Source organism: Hippoglossus hippoglossus, chromosome 1, assembly GCF_009819705.1.
Source record: "Hippoglossus hippoglossus isolate fHipHip1 chromosome 1, fHipHip1.pri, whole genome shotgun sequence".
NCBI lineage: Eukaryota > Metazoa > Chordata > Actinopteri > Pleuronectiformes > Pleuronectidae > Hippoglossus > Hippoglossus hippoglossus.
The window spans coordinates 30,535,747-30,561,942 of NC_047151.1; the positions used below are offsets into that span (position 1 = coordinate 30,535,747).

Sequence of the window (26,196 nt, forward strand, 5' to 3'; positions counted from 1 at the left end):
GATGATTCCACAGGAGAGGAGCTTGATGCTGAAGCTCTGGCTCCTCCTCTACTTTTAGAGACTTTAGGGACGACAGCCTGAATTCTGGGAGCTCAGGGCTCTAGTGGGTTGATAAGGTACTATCAGCTCTTTGAGGTATAATGGTGCCATGTTATTAAGGGCCTTGAAGGTGAGGAGGAGAATTTTAAATTCTATTCTAGATTTAACCGGAAGCCAGTGTAGTGAAGCTAACACAGGAGACATGTGGTCTCTGGTCCTGGTTCTCTTCAGGACACGTGCTGCAGCATTTAGGACAAACTGCAGAGTCTTTAACGACTTCCTGCTGGAGCCTGATAATCAGGAATTACAATAATCACGTCTGGATGGAACAAAGGCCTGGACTAGTTTTTCTGCGTCTTTTTGAGAAAGGACATGTCTGATGTTTGAGATATTACGCAAGTGGAAGAAGGCTGTCCTAGAAATTTGTTTTAAGTGTGAATTAAAGGATAAATCAGGATCGAAGATCACTCCCAAGTTCCTGATGTTTCACTGGAAGCAAAGACGATGTCGTCTAGCGCAGCTTCATCATTAGATAATGTGTCTCTAAGGTGTTTAAGTATCAGAACCTCTGTTTTATCTGAGTTTAATAAGAGAAAACAGCAGCTCATCCAGGTTTTTATGTCCTTGAGACATGCTTGGAGTTTAGTTATTTGCATAATAATGATGATAATAATCAGAAATACTTTATTGATCCCAGGGGGAAATGTGATATATGATGATGATGATGATGATGAAGATGAAGATGGTGTCTAATTAGTTTATATAATTATCTTTAACTCTTTAACTCGTTAAGTCTTTAGACTCCACATGTGAACACACTTCTTCGCCTCCATGTGATGATGATGATGATGATGAAGAAGATGATGATGATGATGATGATGATGATGATGAAGAAGATGATGATGATGATGATGATGATGATGATGATGAAGATGATGATGATGATGATGATGATGATGATGATGATGAAGATGAAGATGGTGTCTAATTAGTTTATATAATTATCTTTAACTCTTTAACTCGTTAAGTCTTTAGACTCCACATGTGAACACACTTCTTCGCCTCCATGTGATGATGATGATGATGATGAAGAAGATGATGATGATGATGATGATGAAGATGATGATGATGATGATGATGAAGATGAAGATGGTGTCTAATTAGTTTATATAATTATCTTTAACTCTTTAACTCGTTAAGTCTTTAGACTCCACATGTGAACACACTTCTTCGCCTCTATGTGATGATGATGATGATGATGATGAAGATGAAGATGGTGTCTAATTAGTTTATATAATTATCTTTAACTCTTTAACTCGTTAAGTCTTTAGACTCCACATGTGAACACACTTCTTCGCCTCCATGTGAACTGACTGTAAACAAACTGCTGCTCATTAATATTCATCGTCGGGCGGGACCACGTGTCTGTAAGCCCCTCCCTGCTGGTGGATATTACCCGGCTCCACCGGGTCGAGCTCAAACTGCTGCCCGGGATCCAGCTGCTGTCACTCGGCCTCAGCGGGCTGCGTGTGTCGGAGAGAGAAGCGACAAAGAGACAAAGATCCCCGGGTTCGTGGATCAGTTTGTTCTGGATCACTTTTCGGATCCTGAAGCTGTTCCTCGTTTTATCTCGAGGGGTTCGAACCCAGACACAAGGCTCACAACGACATCCACTAAAGCTTCAGCCGCCTGCAGCAGCTCCCCGCCGGCATGTCCCGGACCCGGAGCTCGGTCCTCCTGCTGCTCCGCCTGCTGCTGCTCTGTGCAGGGGTCCAGGTACCACTCACTCCGCTGTGCCACATGTTCACTCCTGGAGTGATGAGCAGATACATGTTAACGTTTCCCTGATTGATCCTGGGTTAATATCTGAAATATATATATATATATATACATGTATATATATCCATAATATATATAATATCTGAAATATATATATATAATAGTAAAACATTTATCTATAAATGTGTTATTTCTCTGTGCGTGTTTACAATTTCCTTTGAAAGGTAAACTTATACATTCTCAAAAACAAGTTACAACCTAAACCATAACGATTCAAATGAAATGCCTGAATGTGCCATGTTCTTCTTATATTTAGATTATTTAGTTAATTGGTAGAAATCAGTTTCAATTCCTTCAAACCTGAAGTTCAGTTCAAGTTAACACTTATCACCATGAGAGCTAAGCTTATCTTATCTTATCTCATCTTATCTTAGCTTATCTTATCTTATCTCATCTTATCTTAGCTCATCTTATCTTATCTTATCTCATCTTATCTTATCTTATCTTATCTTATCTTATCTCATCTTATCTTATCTTATCTTATCTTATCTTATCTTATCTTATCTCATCTTATCTTATCTTATCTTATCTTATCTCATCTTATCTTAGCTCATCTTATCTTATCTTATCTTATCTTATCTTATCTTATCTCATCTTATCTTATCTTATCTTATCTTATCTTATCTTATCTTATCTCATCTTATCTTATCTTATCTCATCTTATCTCATCTTATCTTATCTTATCTTATCTTATCTCATCTTATCTTATCTTATCTTATCTTATCTCATCTTATCTTATCTTATCTTAGCTCAGTTTAATTTAGCTTAATTTAGCTTCCATGCTGGGATCACATCACATCATCCTGAGTAGTTTTGTTACTGTGTTACTGTGTATTAATGTGTATATCTGTGTGTTATTGTTTGTACTACTCAGATATAAATACTCAGTCCTAATTGAATGGTGTTGATGTTGCGCCCCCTGCTGGTCACTCACCTGTCGACCCTCTCTGCAGGTCTCTTCAGCTTCTGGACGCTTTGAGCTTCATATTCTGTCGATGCAGAATGTAAACGGGCGCCTGCAGAGCGGCGCCTGCTGCGATGGAGCCCCGGACGTGAAGGAGGAGCGTTGCACGGTGGACGAATGTGACACCTTCTTCCGGGTGTGTCTGAAGGAGTTCCAGCTGAAGGTGTCCTCGGGGCCCTGCAGCTTCGGCATCGCCTCCACGCCCGTGCTCGGTGGGAATAGCTTTTCATTGCCCAACACCAAGAGTGACAAGTCCAGGATCATGTTGTCGTTCAGCTTTGCGTGGCCGGTGAGTCTAAACGTTTGCAGGGTTGTTTCCCTACTGGCAGTCTTCGACTGTAGGTGGCGCAGTACGGTGACGTGAGATCCTGGCTGTTTCTATCTGAACAGTGTTGGAATGATGAGCTGTTGCTGTGGGTGAATTTGATCAGTGTGTAGCAGAGACGAGTTGTTGAACTTCACCACAAATGTGTTGATGCTGAGTGATGAGCTGGTTGTTCATGTAAGAACCTGGTTTATTAGTTAAATTAGTTTGTGTGGTTCTGATTCATGAATAAACTAATGAAATTAGAATTAAATTAATGTATTTAATTATTATTACACCTTTTAATCTTTAATATTTGGGAGTTTGTAGAAAGTTGCAAATCTGTAGTTTCAGTGGACGCTGCTAAAGTGGTCGTTGTTTCTGGATCGGGGTCAGGGGTCAACGTGGTTGATTTCCTGTTTCTTCTTCTGTGTTTGAATTGTTGTAGTTACTTATAGTGACCTTTCAGCGTGGTGATGGGCGGGGCTTCAGGCTGAAGTTGTGTGAACAAGCAGCAGCCAATCAAACGTCAGTCGTCTTTATTGCAGCTGTTTGAAGTTCTGCAGCTCGTCACCACTCGTTCCTTCGTCATCTCTTCTTCAGTATTCATCACATAAACGTTTTTTTCTTTCTCCTCTCTCTCTCTCTCTCTCTCTCTCTCTCTCTCTCTCTCCTCTCTCCACCTCCCTGAGTCACTGATGTTTTATATAAGCAGGTTACTATGGGACACTAGTGGCTGTGGTCGGTGGTTCGATCCCAGCGTTCCCATCTGTATGGCGAAGTGTCAAGATGCTGAACCCCGAATGGCCCCTCGTAGAAAATAAAAAGTGCTGCCCATAGTTGCACTGTATGAATGTGTGTGTGGATGTCAGCAAACTGTACTGTAAAGCTTTGAGTGTCATCAAGTGTTAATCTATCTACCATGTACAGTGGTGGGACAGTGGAGAGGATGAAGGCCTGGGATTGGGGGGTGGACACTGGTTCAATGAGAAAGTTATTTGTGTGTTTGATCCACGTTACGCTGCAGAAACAACCAGAGAACAATCCAACATCCGTTATTTTAATAAATGCAACTGTGGTTCCAGCCTTTAGTGCAGAGGACAAGCTGTGTCCTCTCTGTCCACACAGACAGGTAGAGACAGACAGACCTGTCTACCTGCAGAGTGATATTGATAATTATTAATGGAGACATATTCCGCTCATACTGAAAGTCTTAATTAGAGACTGTAAAATGTTTTCATGCCCTAATGTTCAGAAAACTTTCCTCAGACTGTCCATTGCTGCAGCTCCTCTTTGATTGGCCAGCTGCTCCACTCTGTTGTGATTGGTCAACAGCTTTGTGTCAGAAATGTCCTCTCTCGCTTCACTGGGGTCACGTTCATGATGTGGCCTTTATGTGTCGAGGTCGAAAACTTAAATATTGTAGAGAAACACAATAGTTCCTCCATGTTAACAGATGGGACATGGACCAAACTAAAATATAAAAGTAGACGTTAAATAAATGTTTGTCAAAGAAGTCTTTTGTAATTTAAGGTCATTCTCCTCCATGTTGGTGGAAGTGACATTTGGCGTTGATCGTCTTATATATAATTATATATTATTATATAACTCTGTGTGTGTGTTTATGACATGTTGGGTTATGTTGGGTTGAAATTTTAACATTATGAAGGTCCTCACAAAAGTAGGACACACACACACACACACACACACACACACACACACACACACACACACACACACTGCTCTTTATTTTTGGGTCTTGTTCCTGTGGATAGTGTGAATGTTAGAGAGAGAGATTCTAAAATAAGTCGTTAATTATGTGTGTTTGTGTTGTGCAGAGGTCATACACGTTGATAGTGGAAGCTTTGGACTTCAACAACGACTCGTCCTCTAGCGGTGAGTATCATCATCATCATCATCTTCTTCATCCCTCTTTCACTCCGCTGTGTTTAGTTTCCTGCTGAGACAAACGTGACCTTGGACCTGACCTCTCTGTGGCCTCAGTGTGAACAGCTCCGTGTTCAGTTTAAACAAAAACTGGGATGAAAGGTTAACATCAGATTTTATTTTTATGACTAAAGAGAAAGTTAAGAGGAATTACAAAAGTCAAATAAGAACAAAATAGAAAATGAAAAAATAAACCATGATGTTTAAAAACCCGGTGTTAAATATTCATATTAAATAAATGTATGTATTATCGCCACAAACTCAACCATACTAAAAAGCAAAATGTATATATATATATATATGCATATATAATAGTGTATATAATATAATAGGGCAACAGTATATCCATTGGTATATAAGATTAGAATAAATTTGAATATAAAAATGGTTGAACTTACAACAGATACAGGAACATAAACACAGTATTTAATAACAAAGGTTATAAAAGTGGATAAAAAACAAGATGTCAAACTTTCTGCCTGAGGCTCGGAAACAGGACGTTACTCCTCCTCCAGCTGGGGAGGTGTATTTGTGTCGTCCATTCAGAAAACTGGTAGTGAACTGTGTGTGTGTGTGTGTGTGTGTGTGTGTGTGTGTGTGTGTGTGTGTGTGTGTGTGTGTGTGTGTGTGTGTGTGTGTGTGTGTGTGTGTGTGTGTGTGTGTGTGTGTGTGTGTGTGTGTGTGTGTGTGTGTGGTGGTGGGCGGTCAGCGAGGCGATCGTATCGGGAGTGTTTGCTTGGTGCTGTATTTGGCGTCCCACAGGGAACCATTATTGGCCCGGTGTGAAGTCGACTGACCTCAGCTTGGTGGTTTGTCCAGGCAGTGAGGGTGGAGAGGGGCGGGGGTGTGAGTGGGGGGATCAGTTCATTTGAGTTTGAGACCGAACATTGAGGCGGACTTGTTTTATTCTCAGTGAAGCCAAAACGACCCCCCCCTGGTATCTGGCTGCAGTATAGCTCATAGACTTCCGCCATGTTAGCAGATGGGAAATGGACCAAACTAAAAAAGTAGACATTAAATAAATGTTTGTCAAAGATGTTTCTGTCATTTCAGGTCGTTATTATCATACTGATGTTTGTTCAGGTGTTTCTGATCAGTTTGGTGTTATTTGTTATTTGAGGATGTAAAAACAGGCTGAGACGTTTCTGATAATCAGTGAGAAGCTAAAATAATAAAATATTAGATCACGTTCATCGAGGACGAGACTCAAACACAAACAGCTGAACTGCTGTGTTTGTGAGGACACTGGTGCTTGTTATATTCCACAGTTTGAAAATGCTGAGGTGCTCTGTGGTATTTCACCGGCGGGGGGGAAAGTGTGGTTGGGCTGAGGTGACGGCGTCTGTTCAGCCGACGAACAGCTCGACTGAAAGAGCTGAAAACTCGGCTGCATCTCCAGAAACCAATGAGCATTGGCCTGGAAGCAAACTGTGACACTTCACATTGCGATGGAGAATTAAAAAAGTGCTGGAAATAACACAGAGCTAACAGGTTTGAAAAATCGTTAACGTAAACAAAGCTGGATCGGCTCCGTCCAGGATATTTGAGCAAATAATCAAATCTGACACTTCACCGATGGAAACTGTCGTAGAGCTGAAACTGGTTCTATTACACCTTCAGTAGTGAGCTGTTACAATTTAACTTTTACTGTCTGAAGTGGATTGCAGCAGAAACTCGATTTGGCCTGATATTTGTCATATTGATCTACGAGTCAACAAAGATGATCAATAAGAATGATTTTGATCAGATCATCAGGATGTCGGAACATTCAGTTTCCAGCTCTCAGTGGGACATTACACTATAAAGGTAGCATTCGAATGAAAGATGCAGTGTGTAGGATTTAGTGACATCTAGTGGAGAAGTTACATATTACAAACACATCTGCCTTCCCAGTGTGGAGAACAACTGTGGTGGCATCAGGTTGGTTTGTCTGTTCGAAGCTCCTAGAAACCAACGACTGTCAATAACGACGCGTCTCCACTTCCTCACATTGGAAAAAGTGAAGTTAAACTATCTCAGATAGGAACACTGCCATCTTGTGGTTCTGACGTAATTTTCTGTTCAGTAGTGATCGTGGGTATCGAGGTCCCGCCCATACACGCTCTCGACCAATCAGGAGTCAGCCTCAGCTGTCAATCATGATGTCTCATCCTGTTTTTATATCATCAAATAACAAATTAAAACCAAACTGATCAGAAACACTTGAACAAACATCTGCTAACATGGAGGAGGGTATGACCTATACTGCAGCCAGACACTAGGGGGCGATAGAGATGCTTTGGCTTCACTTTAAAAGAACCGTCATGTCGTCCATCTTCATTTTCTTCACTAATGAATAAAATCATTGTTCTTCATGAATTTCAAATGTTAGGAACGAGGTCGTAAACACAACTTCCTGCCTTCAGTTCTTTCACAATAAATGTCCTCCAGTGTGGCCTTGTCGTCCTCAGGTCACAGGTTGTGAAGATCCTTCACCTCAGAGTTTCTTGTCTGACTCGTCTAAATCCGTTGTATGTGCAGGCGTCGGCGGGGCAGCGATCGAGAGGGCCGTCCACTCGGGGATGATCAACCCGAGCCGTCAGTGGCAGGACCTGAACCATAACGGCCCTGTGGCCCAGTTCCGCTTCCAGGTCCGCCTCAGCTGCGACGAGCACTACTTCGGCTTCAGCTGCAACAAGTTCTGCCGGCCACGAGACGACTTCTTCGGACACTTTGAGTGTGACCACAACGGAAACAAGACGTGCCTGGAGGGCTGGTCCGGTCCGGACTGTAGCACAGGTGAGTGGTGCATTCAATGATGGCGCTGACACTCGAGTGACCACAGATTCAGAAACAAAATAAATTCACTTTGTTTTCTAATCGCTGGTCTGTCGCTCTGCAGCGATCTGTCGACAGGGCTGCAGCACAGAACACGGGTCGTGTAAAGTTCCTGGAGAGTGCAGGTGAGAACTAACATCTGGTTTTATTTAATCCTATTTATTATTTCATTATTTTCTTTCTACTTAGTTTTTAGTTTTCAGTATATTCTGTATATTTTACAGTTTCAAATAATGTGAATAACCCTTTTTACGGTGATGCACTGTATCAATGACTTAACGAGTTTGAGTTTGTAGATTTCTGTTTCACACTAAATAAAGTTCAGACTTCATTGTTAAAAACTTTTAAATACATTTTCTGTGGAAGCAACAAAAATAACTGAGTTATTTGTTTGAATTGATTTGATGTAAACAGTCACGTGACTTGCGTTCATTAAGAGCCACGCCTACCTCCAGCTTAGAGCCAATGACTGCTCATATTATAGTAACTATAAATAATAAATGTCAGGTGGTTTTAATTTGAAGGAAAGTTGATCAGAGCAACATACATTCAAATTAAAACTTTATTTAAGTTGACAAGTTATCAATTTATCTCCTAATTATTTATTCAAAGTGTTTTCATCTACATTTGTAGTTCTTTTATCTTCTGTGGTTCTTTTCTAAAACCATCATTTTATCAATGATGAATTTAAAACAAGGAAAATGACGACAGACGACATTCTTCAATTGATGTATATTGCCTCCATCCCTCGTGTGTGTGTGTGTGTGTGTGTGTGTGTGTGTGTGTGTGTGTGTGTGTGTGTGTGTGTGTGTGTGTGTGTGTGTGTGTGTGTGTGTGTGTGTGTGTGTGTGTGTGTGTGTGTGTGTGTGTGTGTGTGTGTGTGTCAGGTGTCTGTATGGATGGCAGGGTGATTACTGTGATCAGTGTATCTCTCACCCCGGCTGTGTTCACGGCAGCTGTGTGGAGCCCTGGCAATGTCTGTGTGACACCAACTATGGAGGACAGCTGTGTGACAAAGGTGCACGCACGCACGCACGCACGCACGCACGCACGCACGCACGCACGCACGCACGCACGCACGCACACACACACAACCACACGCACACACACAAACGACCTCTAACTGACCTTGTTAATTCAGATAAAAAGTAAATGTCGGGGCAGCGTATAGCTCACTTGGTAAAGCTGCCGCCCCAATGAGACAAGCCCACCACCTGCAGCGGCCCAGGTTCGATTCCAACCTGTGGCCATTTTCTGCATGTCCTCCCCCACTCTCTCTCTTTCTGTGAAGGGGGGAGCCTATAAAATATACTCAAACAAATTTAAATAAAGTAAACGTCATATCAGAGCTTTTATTTTAATTAACAAACCGACATATAAAAACGAGGAAGACAAATAAACAGAGTTAATAAATAGTTGTTAACGTCTCTGTGTCGTCTTCGTCCAGATCTGAACACGTGTGGGACACGGCAGCCATGTTTGAATGAAGGAACCTGCAGCAACACGGGACCTGATAAATACCACTGCTCCTGTCCCGACGGATTCTCCGGGGTCAACTGTCAAAGCGGTGAGGTGCTGGGTCGCCGGCACTGTGCCCTCCAGCAAGGCACTGTGCCCTCCAGCAAGGCACTGCCCTGGGATTTCAACCCTGTAGTCATGTTTTGAAATAAAATTTAAATGAGTAACAGTAGAATTTAGAAATAATAATAAACAATTTAAATATTGAATTTAATATGAGAAGGAGAGAAAAGTATTGAATGTTAAGGGGGATCGTGAAGAGACAAAATCTATCTACCTGTCTGTCTGTCTGTCTCTACCTGTCTGTTTGGACAGAGAGGACACAGCCTGTCCTCTACAGTTACAAGGTGTTGTACAAGGAAAGAAAAATAGAAAGCAAACATGGAGTGAAAAGGGTCAAAGATCTTTTTGATGTCTTTATGACCTTGGATGTAAACGGTGTGTTTGTGTGTCTGTGTCCACAGCCGACCACGCCTGTCTGTCCAACCCCTGTGTGAATGCGGGCCGCTGTGTGGAAACCAGTCAGGGGTTTGAGTGTCGCTGTTCCCCCGGCTGGACCGGACCCTCCTGCTCCATCAGTACGACCTTCTACAATCTCTCAATGTCTTTGTGCTGCTTTTTGTTGAACTTCCTGTGATCTTTCTTCTTTTTTCTCTGTCTATCTCAGATGTGGACGAATGTCTGGTGAACCCCTGTGGTCATGGAGGGACGTGTCAGGACCTGGTCAATGGTTTGAAGTGCATCTGTCCTCCTCAGTGGGTGGGAAAGACCTGCCTCATAGGTCAGTGCTCCACAGTCCACACATTATATTTTTAAAGGTTTGAGTTGTTGAGGAAACATTTTATTTAAGTTTCCCATCAGTTTCATTCACAAAAAGACTGATCAGCTGATTGTCAGTGTGGCTGGTCAAACTCGGTGCTCCGTCCTTCGCTGCCTGTCGAGACCGTTGGTTCCTAATCTCAAAGATGATCCCCGGAGGAATGGCCGTGGTTTGGAGGCTTTGCTTCCTGGAGCGACTCGCTAATCTACTGCTGACCACAAACTACCAACCACATGCTCCTCTGTCTGTAACTGTTGTTTGTGAGTTTGTTCTGCCAGTTCTTGTTTTGGAGTTTTCTGCTGCTTTCAGATTTGACAGTCACCAAGGACATGAACCCATAAACACTGTTTACGTTTCATTATTCCAGAGAATTCCACAAACATTAGTTTCACATGCAGTGACCTCTGACCTTTGGCACATTGGTTGTTCATTGACTGGTTAAATGGTGAAAGCTACCGACTAATTGGGCGGGACCTCGATGCCACAACGAAGTCACAGTTCGTGAGAGCAGAGCTTTTAAAATTTCATAGATCCAGTGTCGTGAAATCAGCAGATAAATTTGTTGTTGTTTTTTGGGAAGCGTCTATGCGTCTATGTAACTTTTTATGAACGCCTTGAATCTGAGGAGGTTATTTTGGATTTGCTGCTGATTTTATCGCCCTCATGTTCGTTAAATAATGTAGAACTCCCATAATCCAACAATGTCATGTAAGTTTACAGACGCCACCAGTGTGTTGTTTCCTCTCACTGATGAAGCTTTACTGTGAACGAGTATAAATCAGACTGACAAACCGTGTTCTGTAAACCCTGCTGCGATTTCTCTAACCTTCTCATTCTTTGTTCTTTTGCATCAGATGCCAACGAGTGCAACGACGACCCCTGTGTCAACGCCAACTCCTGTCGGAATCTGATTGGCGGATACTTCTGCGAGTGCGTCCTCGGTTGGACGGGCCAGAACTGCGATATGAGTGAGTGAGATGCTGCAGAGTGAGTTGGATGAGGAGGAGATGCCAAAACCTTTTTCTTTAATTGTAAATGATACGTTTACAAAGTTGTTTTATCGTAGTTTTTGGTCCAAAACAAAAATGAATCTATGATGTGAACATGCATGAGTCTGAGCAGGAGGGATCATGTTCATCAGGACAGATGAAAGTTCACTGGATTGAGCAGCGGCTGGTTAATACGGGGCGCTAGCAGCTATTATATAAGTTGTTAGGGTTAGCTATCAGTTAGCTATACAATACATTTAATTCCTGGTGTGGGGCGTCGGTCAAATGAGGGTGAATGTGGGTCCTCATAGTTTTGGTAACCACGGGACCTGAGGCTGCTCTTTAATTGGTTGTTGCAGATTTTACTCGGGATGCAGCTCTCTGAGCCCCGGACACTCCCACCTTTATTTACAGCCAATAGGTATTGATTCACGCTTTTTTAATCTAATGTGTTTGGTCGACCCTCTACACCATCTCGGGCACGTGCGACGTCACTGAGTTACCTGCTCTGCGAGCAGCGGTAAAGATACGGAGACTTCGCTACGAGACAACATCAACCCTCATTTGTGTGAAGGTTCAAACCCGAAGTCCTGCAGATATTCTTTAACGTGTTGTGAATTGTTTCTGCAGACGTTAACGATTGCCGCGGCCAGTGTCACAACGGAGCTACGTGCGAGGTAAGCAGCCTTTGTTTTCTTTCAGCAACACACACACACGTGCTTTCTCTCCAACAGAGCTACAAATGCCAGATGCTGAGTCGTGCGTGCGAGGATCTCCATGACAACAGCAGATAAGATTTCTCATTTGCAAACGGAACATAAACAGATTTCTGGTTTCTCCGAGATCAGTTACAGTGTGATTTTCAATCTTTATGGGTCAGAGTCTAAATCCCTGTCCTCACATGGTAAGGACATATCTTATGTTCACACCATAATAATTGTGGCGTTAAATATCTGTTTGCTCAGTTAAAAACCTTTGAGATCCATTGAATCCCCTGAAAAACTTTTCAACCTCCATGAACGTTTCTGCTTAGATTGACAGAATGTTAGCTACGTGTATGTAGAAGCCTTCTGCTCGTACTGCGTCTTCTCGGATGAAACGTACAAAGCAGTTTCACTGGGGACCATGGGGGGGGGCAGTGTAGCCACCAGTTCAAGTGAGACAATGAAAGGAAACGAGGAAGAAATTAAAACAATGGTGTAACTTTTTGAGGAGAAACTACAGGATGAATGTGATTTTACTTCACTATCACAACATTGACATGTTTGTTGATGTCAGAACTCTCGATTCTGTGCTGCCCTCTAGTGGATGTATCACATATCAACCACACCAACATAAAGGACACATGTATATTGGACAGTTACAGTCTTTGAAATGGACAAATCTCTTTTGGTATGACTGTAAAACTGAAAAAACATTAAAGACGTAAATAAATTGTAGTTTTATTTCAACATTCAGAAAAACAGACATTACTAAGAGATGTTTGAATAAACCCTGACTCCTTTAAAGTAGCCGCTAGAACTCACAACATAATTAGCTTTGCGCTAACTAGACGAGATATCGCGCTTCATTAAACTGCTCAGACCCCGACACCTTGTGTATATAAAATGTTTAAGATATCTCCTGCAAAGTTTTGCGTTGGATTCCTTAAAATCTACGATGATCTGTAGAAAGTTTAGCTGCGATTGGACAAAATGGGAACCTCTTGATTTTAGGTCTATCTCCCTCCTTCAGGACCTGGTGAATGGTTATAAGTGCGTGTGCCTGGCGGGTTTCATCGGCGAACACTGTGACAAGGACGTGGACGAGTGCACCAGTGGGCCGTGCCTCAACGGCGGCCGTTGCCACAACGACGTTATTGGCTTCCACTGCCTGTGTCCGCCCGGTTTCTCTGGAAGTCGCTGTCAGGTGAGCTGTTGCTAAGCTCCGCCCACTTCTGTAACCTGGTGAACATAAACTGAAACTGATGTGCAGACCTGACGGTGAAATAAAACCACTCTAGTGATCAAAAGGGTCAAATTTACTGTCAATTAAAAAAGAAAAAAAATCTTTTAATTTGTACAGTTGTAAAAATAGCTGCAGCTAATTTCTTTCTTCGTTGTTTTAACAAACCAATGAGAGACAGCGGTTATAATGTCTCCTCTGTTATTAAGTTTAAATGTCATGATACTAATGTGCTAGAAGGACTTAGAAACACTTAAAGACCACGTCAGTCATTTAACCTTTTTACTGCCGTCCTTGGTCCCTGAGTTTTAAGAGAGTCTGAGAGTCTGACTGCACAACGTCATCATGAATCTTATTGGTCGACATGCTAGAAGTGTGGCCCTCATTAGCATAGACCGCCCCCAAACTATATAAGAGCCAAAGCATCAATGGTTCTCTACACGGTTCGGCAGCCGAGCTCCTTCATGAGCACAAATAGAAAGGTGAATACAAGGTATAAATAGGTACATATACGTATAGAATACGAAGGTGACTAGCGGTGGAGCTTGTCATCAAACATGTTAATTCTTGTGCAGATTGGACAACGTATAGTTGAATTAGTGGAACTTCCTGTTTCATGGCGATATGGCCACAGGCATATCCCTAACCCTAACCCAAGCAGAAATTATCCATTAACATTGCTCACTTCCTGTTCACTTTAGGGTAAAGGTCCAAGAGGCTTTTTTGTAAGTCTGAAAAGGATATATATTGTTTTTCATACATGTCAGGGCTGCTTCGTTGACATTTTTTAGGGGGTGCTATCAAGCCATTTTTCACAAGATGTCTTCATCACACTCTTAAGGGTCTTTGGACCAAATTTGAGCCGCATCTGGTTTTGTGAAGTTTGGTGCAGATTGGACAAGATATAGTCAAGTTGGAAGAACTTCCTGTTTCAAGGCCAAATGTCAAAATCTGACATCATGCCATGGACATCTTCAATGTTTCAGAACAAACTCTTTTCTGGAATGTTCCTCTAATTGAGTTCAGTTGCGTGTCGTCCTCGCTTGAATTCAGAACCCAAATCTACCTGCGTCAAACCTGCTTTATAAATACAATTTTCTGGCTTCATCATGACCTCAGTCATTCCTAACAACATCTCTGTGACAGTCTAACCCCGGAAATGATCAGTGCTGTCATTTGAAATCTTGTTACGCTGACGTCGTTTTAAAGGTGTGTTGTCAATCTGCAGTGGGTTACCGCGGAGACTAGAAACAGTAAAACAGGGTTTTATTGACTGAAGCTGAATCTTCTCTTTTGTCTCTGTCCTCAGTTGGACGTCGATCACTGCCTCCATAGTCCGTGTCAAAATGGCGGCCAGTGTTTCAACCTGGTGAACGACTACGTCTGCAAATGTCCTGAAGACTACGAGGGCAGGAACTGCTCACGCCTGAAGGACCACTGCCGCAGCACGCCCTGCAAAGGTTCACACTTCACTGATGAGATTATCATTTGTTTTATTTTATTATTATTTATTTTATATATAATATATATTTATTTATATATAATATATATATTTATATTAATCATTTACTGCTTTTTACAGAAAACATCATTGTTCATATCAGGTGATGTCTCAAACCTGGTGAATAATAATAATAATAATAATTATAATTATAATACATTTTATTTATAGAGCGCTTTTCAAAATACTCAGACACTTTACGAACGTTAAAATTAACATATAAAAGCTACACACTAAAAACATAAAGCACACAACACACATCACACATTAAAAGCAGTTCTGTGAAGGTGAGTTTTGTGATTTGAACATTGTGAGATTGGTGCAGTCTCAGATGTGTTTGGGGAGAGAGTTCCAGAGGGAGGGGGCCGCTCCGGAGAAGGCTCTGTCCCCCCAGGTCCGGTGCTTGGTCCTGAGTGGATGGTGCAGGAGGTCAGCATCAGAGGAGCGGAGCCAACGGGGTAGAGTGTGGTGGTGGAGCAGGTCGGGGAGGTAGGAGGGGGCCTGGTTATGGAGGCCTTTGTGGGTGAGGAGAAGGACTCTGTCCCCCCAGGTCCGGTGCTTGGTCCTGAGTGGATGGTGCAGGAGGACAGCATCAGAGGAGCGGAGCCAACGGGATGGAGTGTGGTGGTGGAGCAGGTCGGGGAGGTAGGAGGGGGCCTGGTTATGGAGGCCTTTGTGGGTGAGGAGAAGGACTCTGTCCCCCCAGGTCCGGTGCTTGGTCCTGAGTGGATGGTGCAGGAGGACAGCATCAGAGGAGCGGAGCCAACGGGATGGAGTGTGGTGGTGGAGCAGGTCGGGGAGGTAGGAGGGGGCCTGGTTATGGAGGCCTTTGTGGGTGAGGAGAAGGACTCTGTCCCCCCAGGTCCGGTGCTTGGTCCTGAGTGGATGGTACAGGAGGTCAGCATCAGAGGAGCGGAGCCAACGGGATGGAGTGTGGTGGTGGAGCAGGTCGGGGAGGTAGGAGGGGGCCTGGTTATGGAGGCCTTTGTGGGTGAGGAGAAGGACTCTGTATGGGATGTGGGACATGGAGCCAGTGGAGATTGTGGAGAACAGGGGCGATGTGATCACAGGAGCGGGAGTGGGTGAGCAGGCGAGCAGCAGAGTTCTGGATGTGCTGTAGTTTATTTAGGACTTTGGATGATGTGCCTTAGAGAATACTGTTGCAATAGTCGATTCTGGAGGTGATGAAAAGCGTGGATCAAAGTTTCAGCAGCAGAGGAGGAGGGTGATGGGCGGAGACGGGCTATGTTTTTTAGGTGGAGAAAGGCAGTTCTGGTGATTTGGTTAACGTGGTGTTCAAAGCAGAGGCTGCTGTCAAACAACACTCCGAGGTAACGGATGTGTGGGGAGGGAGAGTGGAGTTGTCGATGGTGAGGCAGAAGCTGTGACTGGTTTTACTGAGGGATTTGGGGCCGATGATGATCATATCCGATTTGTCAGTTTAGTTTGAGGAAGTTGATTTGCATCCATGATTTAATGTGAGGGAGGCAGACAAATCCAGGATGTGACCACGGCTGTGAGTGGGGAAATTGATATGTTGCGTGAAGTTGAAGCAATGTAGCAGTTCCAGAAATTCTGTGGCATATTTACAGTCAGTGTTATCAATGTGGATGTTAAAATCACCTAGGAGGAGAACGGAAGGTGAGATGGCACATAGCCGGGTCAGCAAGTCAGAGAAGTCAGAGAGAAGGAGCGGTTTGGCTTGGGGGGCAGTAGATAACAGCAGTGACCAAAGGGGGGGAACCAGAGAGTTTGAAGGCAAGATGTTCAAAGGAATGAGCGGCAGGAATGGAAACGGTGGTTGTTTTAATGTCCTTCCTGTAAACAGCAGCAACACCACCTCCCCGCCCCTCAAGACGAGGTTTATCAATGTTTGTGGATCCTGTGGAAGCGGCCGGGTTCAGTGAGAAATAGTCCAGGGGTTTATGCCATGTTTCAGTGAGGCAGAGGAAATCCAGCTTGCTGTCCGTTATGAATTCATTTCGAATGAGGTTTTTATTGTTGAGTGAGCGAGTGTTGAGCAAAGCCAGTTTCAGGTGGTGTTGCTTTGTGATAGGCTGTGAGGACTGAGGGAGGGGACGGAGATTGGACAGATTCACGTGTTGTTTGTTGTGGTGACGTGATGAGGACCTGTGGGTTTGACAGGACCATAGGGATGGGATGGATTTAGGGGACGTGAAGTTGTATGAGATCTAAGATCTAATGTTAATTATAAAACACTCACTTTTATCTAAGCTTCTACAGGATCTGCTGCTGTTGATAATAATAATAAACTTTATTTGTATAGCACCTTTTATACAAGAAATGCAGCTTTACAAACAATATAGATACAAATAAAAACATGTTAAAATTACATTTAAAAGAAAAGGGAAACAAGAGAAAAAGAAATTAACTAAAAAATGCATAAAAACAGAAAAGAAAGAAAATAATAAGTGCAGGAGTGTAAGTGTAAGATCTACTTAAAGTCTGAAGTAAAGAGAAATGTTTTAAAGTCGTTTACTGAACAAGCTTCTCTGTTTCACAACTTGTAGTTGTAGCATCTCAGATATTCTTTGGTTTGTTGGAACCTCTGATTTGCTGCAGATGTTCTAGAGGGAACATAGTTCTCTAGAGAGGCAGCTGTGTAACTGGGTCCATTCAGAACCTTGTGTGTGAGGAGGAGAACCTTAAAGTCAAACCTGTGTGGAACAACCAGAGCAGCTGGAACTAATGTGATCTCTGCTCTTGGTTCTTCATCATGTATCATCAGTAACATCTTCATCATGTATCATCAGTAACATCTTCATCATGTATCATCAGTAACATCTTCATCATGTATCATCAATGTTTTTTCATCAAATCTCAAATTAGGTTTTTCAGCTTTTTGTATCTGCGATGACGAGGTTATCGATCGTCAGAAGATTTTTTATTCATTGATAAAAAGTGAATTAAAGAAGAAACTACTTTTATGTGGATATTTGCTGCTCGTCGGTGCCATGAATCTGTTCTTAGATTATTTATTTTCTGTGATGTTTTTAACTTTTGAAATCTTCCTTTATCTCCTCCTCTTCCTCAGTGATTGACAGCTGCACTGTGGCAGTGGCGTCCAACAGCACACCGAGTGGGGTGCGTTTGATTTTGTCCAACGTGTGCGGCCCACACGGGCGGTGTCGGAGCCACGTCGGCGGACAGTTCAGCTGCGAGTGTGAGGGCGGCTTCACGGGCACGTACTGTCATGAGAGTGAGTCCATGAAGAAAATACTTTTTTTAGTTCTTTACTTTCCCTAAATTTAAATTTTAGACCATTCGGACTAAAATTGACTAAAAACTACAAATGCTAATTTTCTCTTTGCGTCCGTCTCAGACATTAATGACTGTGAGGGCGCCCCCTGTCTGAATGGAGGCACCTGTATGGATCAGATCAGTCGTTATCAGTGTGTCTGTGCTGAAGGCTGGGACGGCGCCACCTGCCGACACGGTGAGTCACTCGTCATGGTGAGCGGCGGCGGTACAAACGGACACGAGTCGCTGACATGTTTTGTGTCGTTGGTGCAGACGTGGACGACTGCAGCTCAGATCCCTGTCACAACGCCGGCGTCTGTCGGGACCTCGTCAACGACTTCTACTGCCACTGTCACAACGGCTGGAAGGGAAAGACCTGTCACTCAAGTAAGTCCCGCCCATACACCTATATCGAGTCACTCCAGAATTTTCTAATTTTCTGATGATTCATTTCTAACTGATGATTTTTAACTCCTCCTTCTTTTCAAACAGAAAAAAATTGACATCATTTTATTTCAGTTAAAAAAACAGTTAGGGTTAGAGGCTAACATTGTAATAATAATAATAATAATGAATAATACTGAGCAGTAAAATGTATTCTAGTATTTAATTTAAAGTCGTGCTTTGGTTCTTCTGATTTCTTATATTTAAAATCATTAGATGATTAATAGTGAATCATCTGTTTTAGCTGCTGCAGCTGGTTTAACTTTTTATTTACAGTTAATAATCACTTAAATATAGTTATATTTAGGGTTATAGGTAGTTTCTATCCATTTTCATTTAAAGCTTATAAACAGGTTTATACATGTTCAATATAGTTTTATATATCGGTCATTTATGGGTTTATACAGGTCTTTAAAATATATTTAATGTTTACAATTTATAGACAGGTGATATACAGTTTACATACAGTTTATATACATTATGTATACAGGTTGTATATACAGTTTATATACATTATGTATACAGGTTGTTTATACCGTTTATATACATTATATATACAGGTTGTATATACAGTTTATATACATTATGTATACAGGTTGTATATACAGTTTATATACATTATATATACAGGTTGTATATACAGTTTATATACATTATATATACAGGTTGTATTTACAGTTTATATACATTATGTATACAGGTTGTTTATACCGTTTATATACATTATATATACAGGTTGTATATACAGTTTATATACATTATGTATACAGGTTGTTTATACCGTTTATATACATTATATATACAGGTTGTATATACAGTTTATATACATTATATATACAGGTTGTATTTACAGTTTATATACATTATGTATACAGGTTGTTTATACCGTTTATATACATTATATATACAGGTTGTATATACAGTTTATATACATTATGTATACAGGTTGTATTTACAGTTTATATACATTATATATACAGGTTGTTTATACAGTTTATATACATTATATATACAGGTTGTTTATACCGTTTATATACATTATATATACAGGTTGTATATACAGTTTATATACATTATATATACAGGTTGTATATACAGTTTATATACATTATGTATACAGGTTGTTTATACCGTTTATATACATTATATATACAGGTTGTATATACAGTTATATATACAGGTTGTATATACAGGTTGTATATACATTATATATACAGGTTGTATATACAGTTTATATACAGGTTAGTAATGAACCTTCTCGACTTCCAGGAGAACGTCAGTGTGACGAGTCGACCTGTAACAACGGAGGAACTTGTCACGATGAAGGCGACGCCTTCAGGTGTGTTTGTGCTGTCGGCTGGGACGGAAACACGTGTAACATCGGTAAGAATGACATTCTTTTTTTTCACGTGTTTTTGTGTTAGCTTGGTGACTGACGTCGTGTTCGTCTCCAGCAAAGAACAGCAGCTGCCTGTCACGTCCCTGTGAGAACGGAGGCACCTGCGTGGTGGACGGAGACGTCTTTAACTGTGTCTGTAAGGAAGGCTGGGAGGGCGCCACCTGCAGCCACAGTGAGTCACTGCACAACACCGACCCACCACTCTTTTTATTAAACACCTCAGAGCTCATTCAGGGGATTGTTGAGGTTTTTAATGTGGAGCTGCAGGAATGAGTGAAAAACATGCTTTCAGATTTCCTTGTCTCGTGTGAAGCTTTGGGAGATGAGAAACTACTCTTGTCACAATTTTTACAGCTTTACACTAAAATATGATGTAAGAGAACTAAAGAAGTAAAACAGGTCTCGTTGTTTTAGACATGTTTAACGTTATAGATCATTACAGTGTTTCTCCTGAGATGGAGTAATTCAATTAATGTAAAAAGTTAGAGTTGATATTTGATTGATTCCTCCGCTCCCCCTTTCTCCTTCTGAGCTGATCAGCTTCTCGCTGCTCAAACTGGAAAAGGGGATTTCCACTCTGACAGGTTAACACACAGTGACATCATTAACGTGACGTGACCTGCAAATGAGCGACAGAAAACTCATCATGCAAATGTTAACGTTCCCTTTTGGGTTTTTTGCAAGCGCTCCGTGGCGCCCACGACTTTAATGTGCTCTCTCCTATCTGATCCAGCTTCACTGTGTGTTTCACTGTGTGTGATTGTGGGCGGGGCTGGTCCAGAGCATGTGTGTGTGTTTGTGTGTGAGTGTAAACTCTGCACAACTTGCACATTTCTATGTAAATAAACACGCATGTAAACACAATGCGCAATTATGTGCATTTAGCAGCAGCGTACCGCACTGACTTTGATCTTATCACACATGTCGATGTTTTCCAGCTTCTCTCTGGCACTTTCCAGTTTGTTAAAGCTACTTGAGGCTCCACTAAAAACAATCCTGATTCATCCTCTGGTGACCATGAAATGTAAAGTTTGCTCAGTAGATGTACAGGTGGAACTTAACGGAACATAAGTGGAGCTAAAAGACAAAATCAGTCTAACATCTGTCTTTACTTTCCAGATGCCAATGACTGCAGTGCTCATCCCTGGTGAGTTCAATTAGACACAGACGTCCAGAAACATACAAACACACGTATGAACTGTTTCTTACTCTGGATGTTCCATTAAAAAACACTTCCTCTGTTTAACTGAACAAAGTCAGTGTTTTTACAGAGTGGAGCTCAGGTCATGAGACACGTTTAAATTCACTCTGATGTTAAAGGAGGAACTTTATTTTAATATGTTTTTACTTGTTACGATTCAGAAGATTCACGTCTCAGATATTGGAAAATACATTTTTAATCTGGAATTGAATCTTCTTTGGCCTCAACCCCCTCTTCCTCTATTTTCTCCTCCTCCTCCTCCTTTTGCTCCTCCTCTTCTTCTTCCTCTTGCTCTATTTCCTCCTCTTGCTCCTCTGTTCTTCCTCTTCCTCCTCTTGCTCAGACACAAACTGTTTGTATCTTTGAAAAACATCAGTGGGTTTTTCTGTCTGTATTTAAAATGAAGATTTGACGTGAGTATTCAGACTCAGATGTTTAGTTTCCATTTGTGTATGTTGTGTGATCACAGTGTGTAGACTCAGTGTGTGTCTGTGTCGTTCTGTAGTTACAACAGTGGGACGTGTGTGGACGGAGACAACTGGTATCGATGTGAATGTGCTGCAGGGTTCACCGGCCCAGACTGCAGGATCAGTGAGTCTTCCCCTCAATCCCTCAACTCATCTGTTGCACTTTTTCTTTCTCCCACCGTCTGTTTCATCAGCTTGTTCTTTCTCTCATTCTTCATTTTTCTTTACTTTTCTCTCCCTTTCTGCCTCAGTGCCTTTGAGCCAGGCTTAAACCCGTCTTGACTTATGTCAGGGTGCATGGATTCGGGCTTGCACACAGAGGGCGACAAAAATATTGTTAAATCCTCGTTCCTGTTTCATCTGTGTCCAGACAGGATGTGGTTAGCCTAGCTTAGCACAAACACTGGAAGTAAAGGGAAACTGCTAGCCTATCCTCATTAATAGAAAACCTTGGATTCTAGAAAAGAGTGACGGACATTTTCAAATCGAAACTCTAAATTGATGAATCATCAGATTAAGTGATGATGACAATAATCATCATTTGACTCAGATTCATCTGTTTTATTTTGGCGAGATCAACAACAGGTTCTCCAACTTCCTGAACATTCATTTACACTGAAAACAACAACAAGTCAGAACTCGTCTCTTTCAGACGTCAACGAGTGCCAGTCGTCACCCTGCGGCCTCGGCTACGCCTGCGTGGATGAAATCAACGGTTACCGCTGCATTTGTCCACCAGGGAGCAGCGGTCCCCACTGCCAGGAAGGTAGAAACCTCCGCTCTGCACTAACGACACAGGTCGCCCGAGAACAGCAACGTAAAAAAACTCATTTAGCTTCTGCAGCGATTTGTCAGAAGACTAGAAAATCTTTTAAATTCAATCTGCAACAAATCACTCTTATTAATATATAAACACATCTGATATTATATCTTATATATGAATCAATAATAAAATAAACCTGATCAGACGTATGAAAATGTTGAGCCACGGTTCTCACCTCAGCAGTGATGATTTGTTTTTCAGTGATGGGGGGGTCCTGTGTGGTCGGTGGGCTGGTGGCTCTGGATGGAAGCAGATGGGATGAAGACTGCAACACCTGCCACTGCCACAAGGGGAGAATCACCTGCTCTGAGGTAGAGCTGAGATTTAACGTCTTTAAGTCTGGTTTTTAAAGCTCACACACCAAGTCCCATGAGTTTTATTTTTTGATTCCATTGGTTCTGTAAATCGTCAGTGGGAGATAAAATGGATCAATGAAGATGTTTTTGTTTCCTCCCATTTCTTGAAATAATAAAAATAAAACATTGGCTCCATCCGATCGTGAGAAGCTTCAAGAACAAGGAGAATTTCCTCTTCTGATGGAGGAACTGCCAAATTATCCAGATCGCCGCCAAGTCTGTTTCAGGACGTCAGTGGTTGAGTTGGATTCGATACCAGAGACCAAATATTAAAAAGAAGAAAAATATTTTGTTTAAACACATCAAACGAGTGCCGAGAGAAAGTCTGTTACAGACGACACTCGCTACTAACTATCATGTGAAATCCAAAGCTGGTTATGGCAGCTCTCTCATTGGACGCTCCAATGTCGGTTAAAGCATTAATTATATAGATAGTTGGAGTTTTACAGCTGCTGACTTTTGTCTCACGCAGCTTTGGTGCGGACCGAAACTTTGTAGCTTCCAGGGTCCGACTCACGGCTCAGAGTGTCCGGCCGGTCAGACCTGCATCGCCGTCCCGGACGAGCGCTGCTTTGTCCAGCCCTGCCACAGCCAGGGGGAGTGCTGGAGCCCCGCCTACCGGGCCCTGCCCACAGCCAGGTGTCGCCCAGAGAGCAGCTGCACCAACGTCACCTTCTCCTTCAACAAGGACGTCATGGCAAAGGTCAGTCAGGTCAGAAGGCCATCATGCTGCACTGGGCAGCAAACGTTTGATACCTTCATGTTATAGTTGCTCATGTTATTCCTCTGGTGGCGCGTCCACAGGGTGTGACGGTGGAGCGGATTTGCAGAGAGCTCAGGACCCTCTACGTTGTCCAGAACCTATCGTCGGACTCTTCCATCTCTATGACCTGCGAGCCCTCGCTCAGCACCAGCAACGAGATCCATGTTGCCATCGTAAGTCACGACCCCCGTCTGAAACGGATCCAAATGATCATAATCCCAGTTTGATATCCACTTACACCCCAGACTCCTTTTTGATACAATAGATTCATAACAATAGATACAACATTACAGCTCTAAGCTTCCAGGTCATAAATGTGAGTTTGCTGGTTGGTTCAAAGAGAGAGAAACTACATTAAGACCAAGAGAAGAAATCTCGCAGTAAGTTACATTACACCTAAGTCCCAACACTGGTTGCCTGTTCATTTTCGTATATTGATTCTAAAATCCTTTAATTGGTTTATAAAGCCCTACTCGGCCTGACTGACTGTTTATGAACCAGTCAGTCAGATCCTCTGGTTCTTCTCTTTTAGCAGTTCCCCAGAGGTGATGCTGTTTTCATCCGTTACGCTCCGAGACGATGGAACTGATATTTTTAAATGTAAACTTCAGTCTGGCTTTCATGAAGTGTTTTATAATTTACACTTGTTTTATTTATTATGATATATTTATATTTGTGTTTATTTTATTTTTTATATACTGTTTATTTTTGGTGGTATTTTATAATTTCATTCTTATTATTTATTCTGTCTTGTTTTATTTACATTTTATTGTTTCATCATCATTTACTTTGTATGAGTGCATTGGTTATTACACACTTAATACATTTTTTACATTTTGTCAATTGCTTAATAAAGTTTGATTGATTAATTGGTGATTAAACATTTACCAAAAGTCTGGAATTGCAAAATGGGAAAGCATTAAGAATTCTTAGGTTTTAAAAGAAGTGAAAAGAGAAAAGTTTTTGAACAAAACAATTCTCTTGCTGCAACAACGAGTAACTGAAATAAGAATTTAGCAAAGTTTCCAACAGCCAGAAGAATAAAACACATGGTTTATCTGAAGAAAACCAAAGTGTTAAGAGGAGTTAATGAAACTTCCATGATGTTGTTTTTCTGCCAAATGTTTCAGTCGCCAGACAACCAGAGCGGAGGAACGACATTCGTCAAGGAGATCACCGACAGGATCATGGATCTGGTCAGCAAGAGGAACGCCAACAGCAGCATCATCGGCGCCATCGCCGAGGTCCGCGTGCAGCGACGACAGAGCCGCAGCCGCAACGGTGAGCTTCAAAAACATTTTTATGAAGTGTCTCTGATGAATCAGAGTGAAATTCAGTCTTAAATTTGGAAATTCTAACAGAAATAGTCTTTAACTCAACGTCCACTCCTCTCTCCACGCACCAGACCTCCTGGTGCCCTTGCTGGTCTCCGTGGCGATCGCCATCTGGGTGTTGTCGGTTGCTTCGATGTTGCAATGGTGCTTGAAAAGGCGGAGGAAGCAGAGCGTCCACACTGCGGTCAGCACCCAGGCCTCGTCATCTTTGGCAGCCACAGCGGAGGAAAACAACGCCCTCCACAACAGCGTCAGCGCCGCCCGCGACCAGCTCAACCACATCAAGAACCTCATTGAGAAAAACCCACCAAACCACCATCAGCACCTCCTCCTGCTCCATCATCACCACCTCCACAAGGACCAGAACTCCGTCAACGCCAAGATCAGGAAGTCAGACACCGGGAGCCAATCAGGCAATGACAAGGTGGACAAGAGGCTGCAGAAGGGAAGGTTCCCCAGGGCGCCACCAGCGTACTTGCTGGTCGACTGGGAGGAATGCCCCCCCAATCTGCCAACAGGCTCAAAACTCTGGACCAACAAACAGGACAACAGGCAGCTGCAGTCACAGAGCGTCAGCAGGGCGGAGTTTATCGTTTAACTAACCAATCAGAAACTTTACAGAAAGTTACAGGAAACAGGGTTTGGGTTTTCTCTCAACGCTTCATGTGCACCATCACTTTCATTCACATATGTCGCTGCCGATAGGAAAGATTATTCATGGAGAATGTTTTTGTATAGATGTGTAAATAATTTTGGATTAATCATTATGTATATTTGATTTATTAACTTAATCGTCAAGAGCCTTCAGTTATTTCTTTTAATTTATCGGTTCCGAGTTGGCAGCTTTGTAAACTGAAGATATTTCTATTTTCATAAACACCCAAAGTGTTCTTGAAAGAATAGTTTATTTTTATCCGTTCGGATTTGGGAAATTTTGTGCCTCAGTTTGAAGGTTTTATACATTTGTCTGTTGATAGCGTGTAGTTGGTATGTTTTCCAGGGTCGTGTGTTGTATTTTACATGCGTTACTGGAGGCGGGATACACGTGCATGGTCTTTGTATACAAAGACTTTGCTTTTGCTACTGAAAGAATAACGTTTTTTTGTAATAATTTCTATTGTTTGAAGAGTAAAATAAAAGAACAGGCTTTGAATCCTGTTTCCATGTGTCTGTAATAAGGGGATCAAACCTGCGTGACTGAAGTGCTGCAGAGCCGTCATGTGACATGCTTCCTGTTGATTGGAGGAGAACACGGCTGTGAAACCATCTTTGTTTTAGTCGCCAGCTCCTTCATTTTTTCACTTCAGTTTCTTTTGGACCTTGGAAAATTGAAGTCTTTGTGATGTTTCTGGCATTACTGTGGTTTTTTAATGGTTGTGTATCGTTCCAAGCTTGCTGCATTAAAGGGATAGTTCACAATACATTCAAATTAATTGTACTCATTATCTTCTCACCACTATGATGGA

General features: G+C 42.1%; 1 protein-coding gene across 2 annotated transcripts; it reads left to right on the forward strand.

The window, feature by feature from the left end:
• Positions 1-1,578: 1,578 nt before the first annotated feature.
• On the forward strand, positions 1,579-25,905 carry LOC117766892 (protein jagged-1a-like). 2 transcript variants are annotated; one of them, XM_034594326.1, is made up of 26 exons: positions 1,579-1,815; positions 2,832-3,131; positions 4,985-5,042; positions 7,629-7,871; positions 7,975-8,035; positions 8,798-8,928; positions 9,358-9,477; positions 9,893-10,006; positions 10,096-10,209; positions 11,103-11,216; positions 11,868-11,914; positions 12,972-13,145; positions 14,491-14,641; positions 17,738-17,902; positions 18,026-18,139; positions 18,217-18,330; positions 19,657-19,770; positions 19,842-19,958; positions 20,906-20,933; positions 21,493-21,578; positions 22,107-22,220; positions 22,479-22,588; positions 23,106-23,336; positions 23,438-23,569; positions 24,527-24,677; positions 24,802-25,905. In XM_034594326.1, the coding sequence occupies exons 1-26, from the start codon at positions 1,750-1,752 to the stop codon at positions 25,326-25,328; spliced, it is 3,696 nt and encodes a 1,231-aa protein (XP_034450217.1). In that variant the 5' UTR covers positions 1,579-1,749; the 3' UTR covers positions 25,329-25,905. The 2 variants fall into 2 exon arrangements, with proteins under 2 accessions (XP_034450217.1, XP_034450227.1); XM_034594336.1 differs by lacking the exons at positions 11,868-11,914; positions 12,972-13,145; positions 14,491-14,641; positions 17,738-17,902; positions 18,026-18,139.
• The last annotated feature ends 291 nt before the right edge of the window (positions 25,906-26,196 follow it).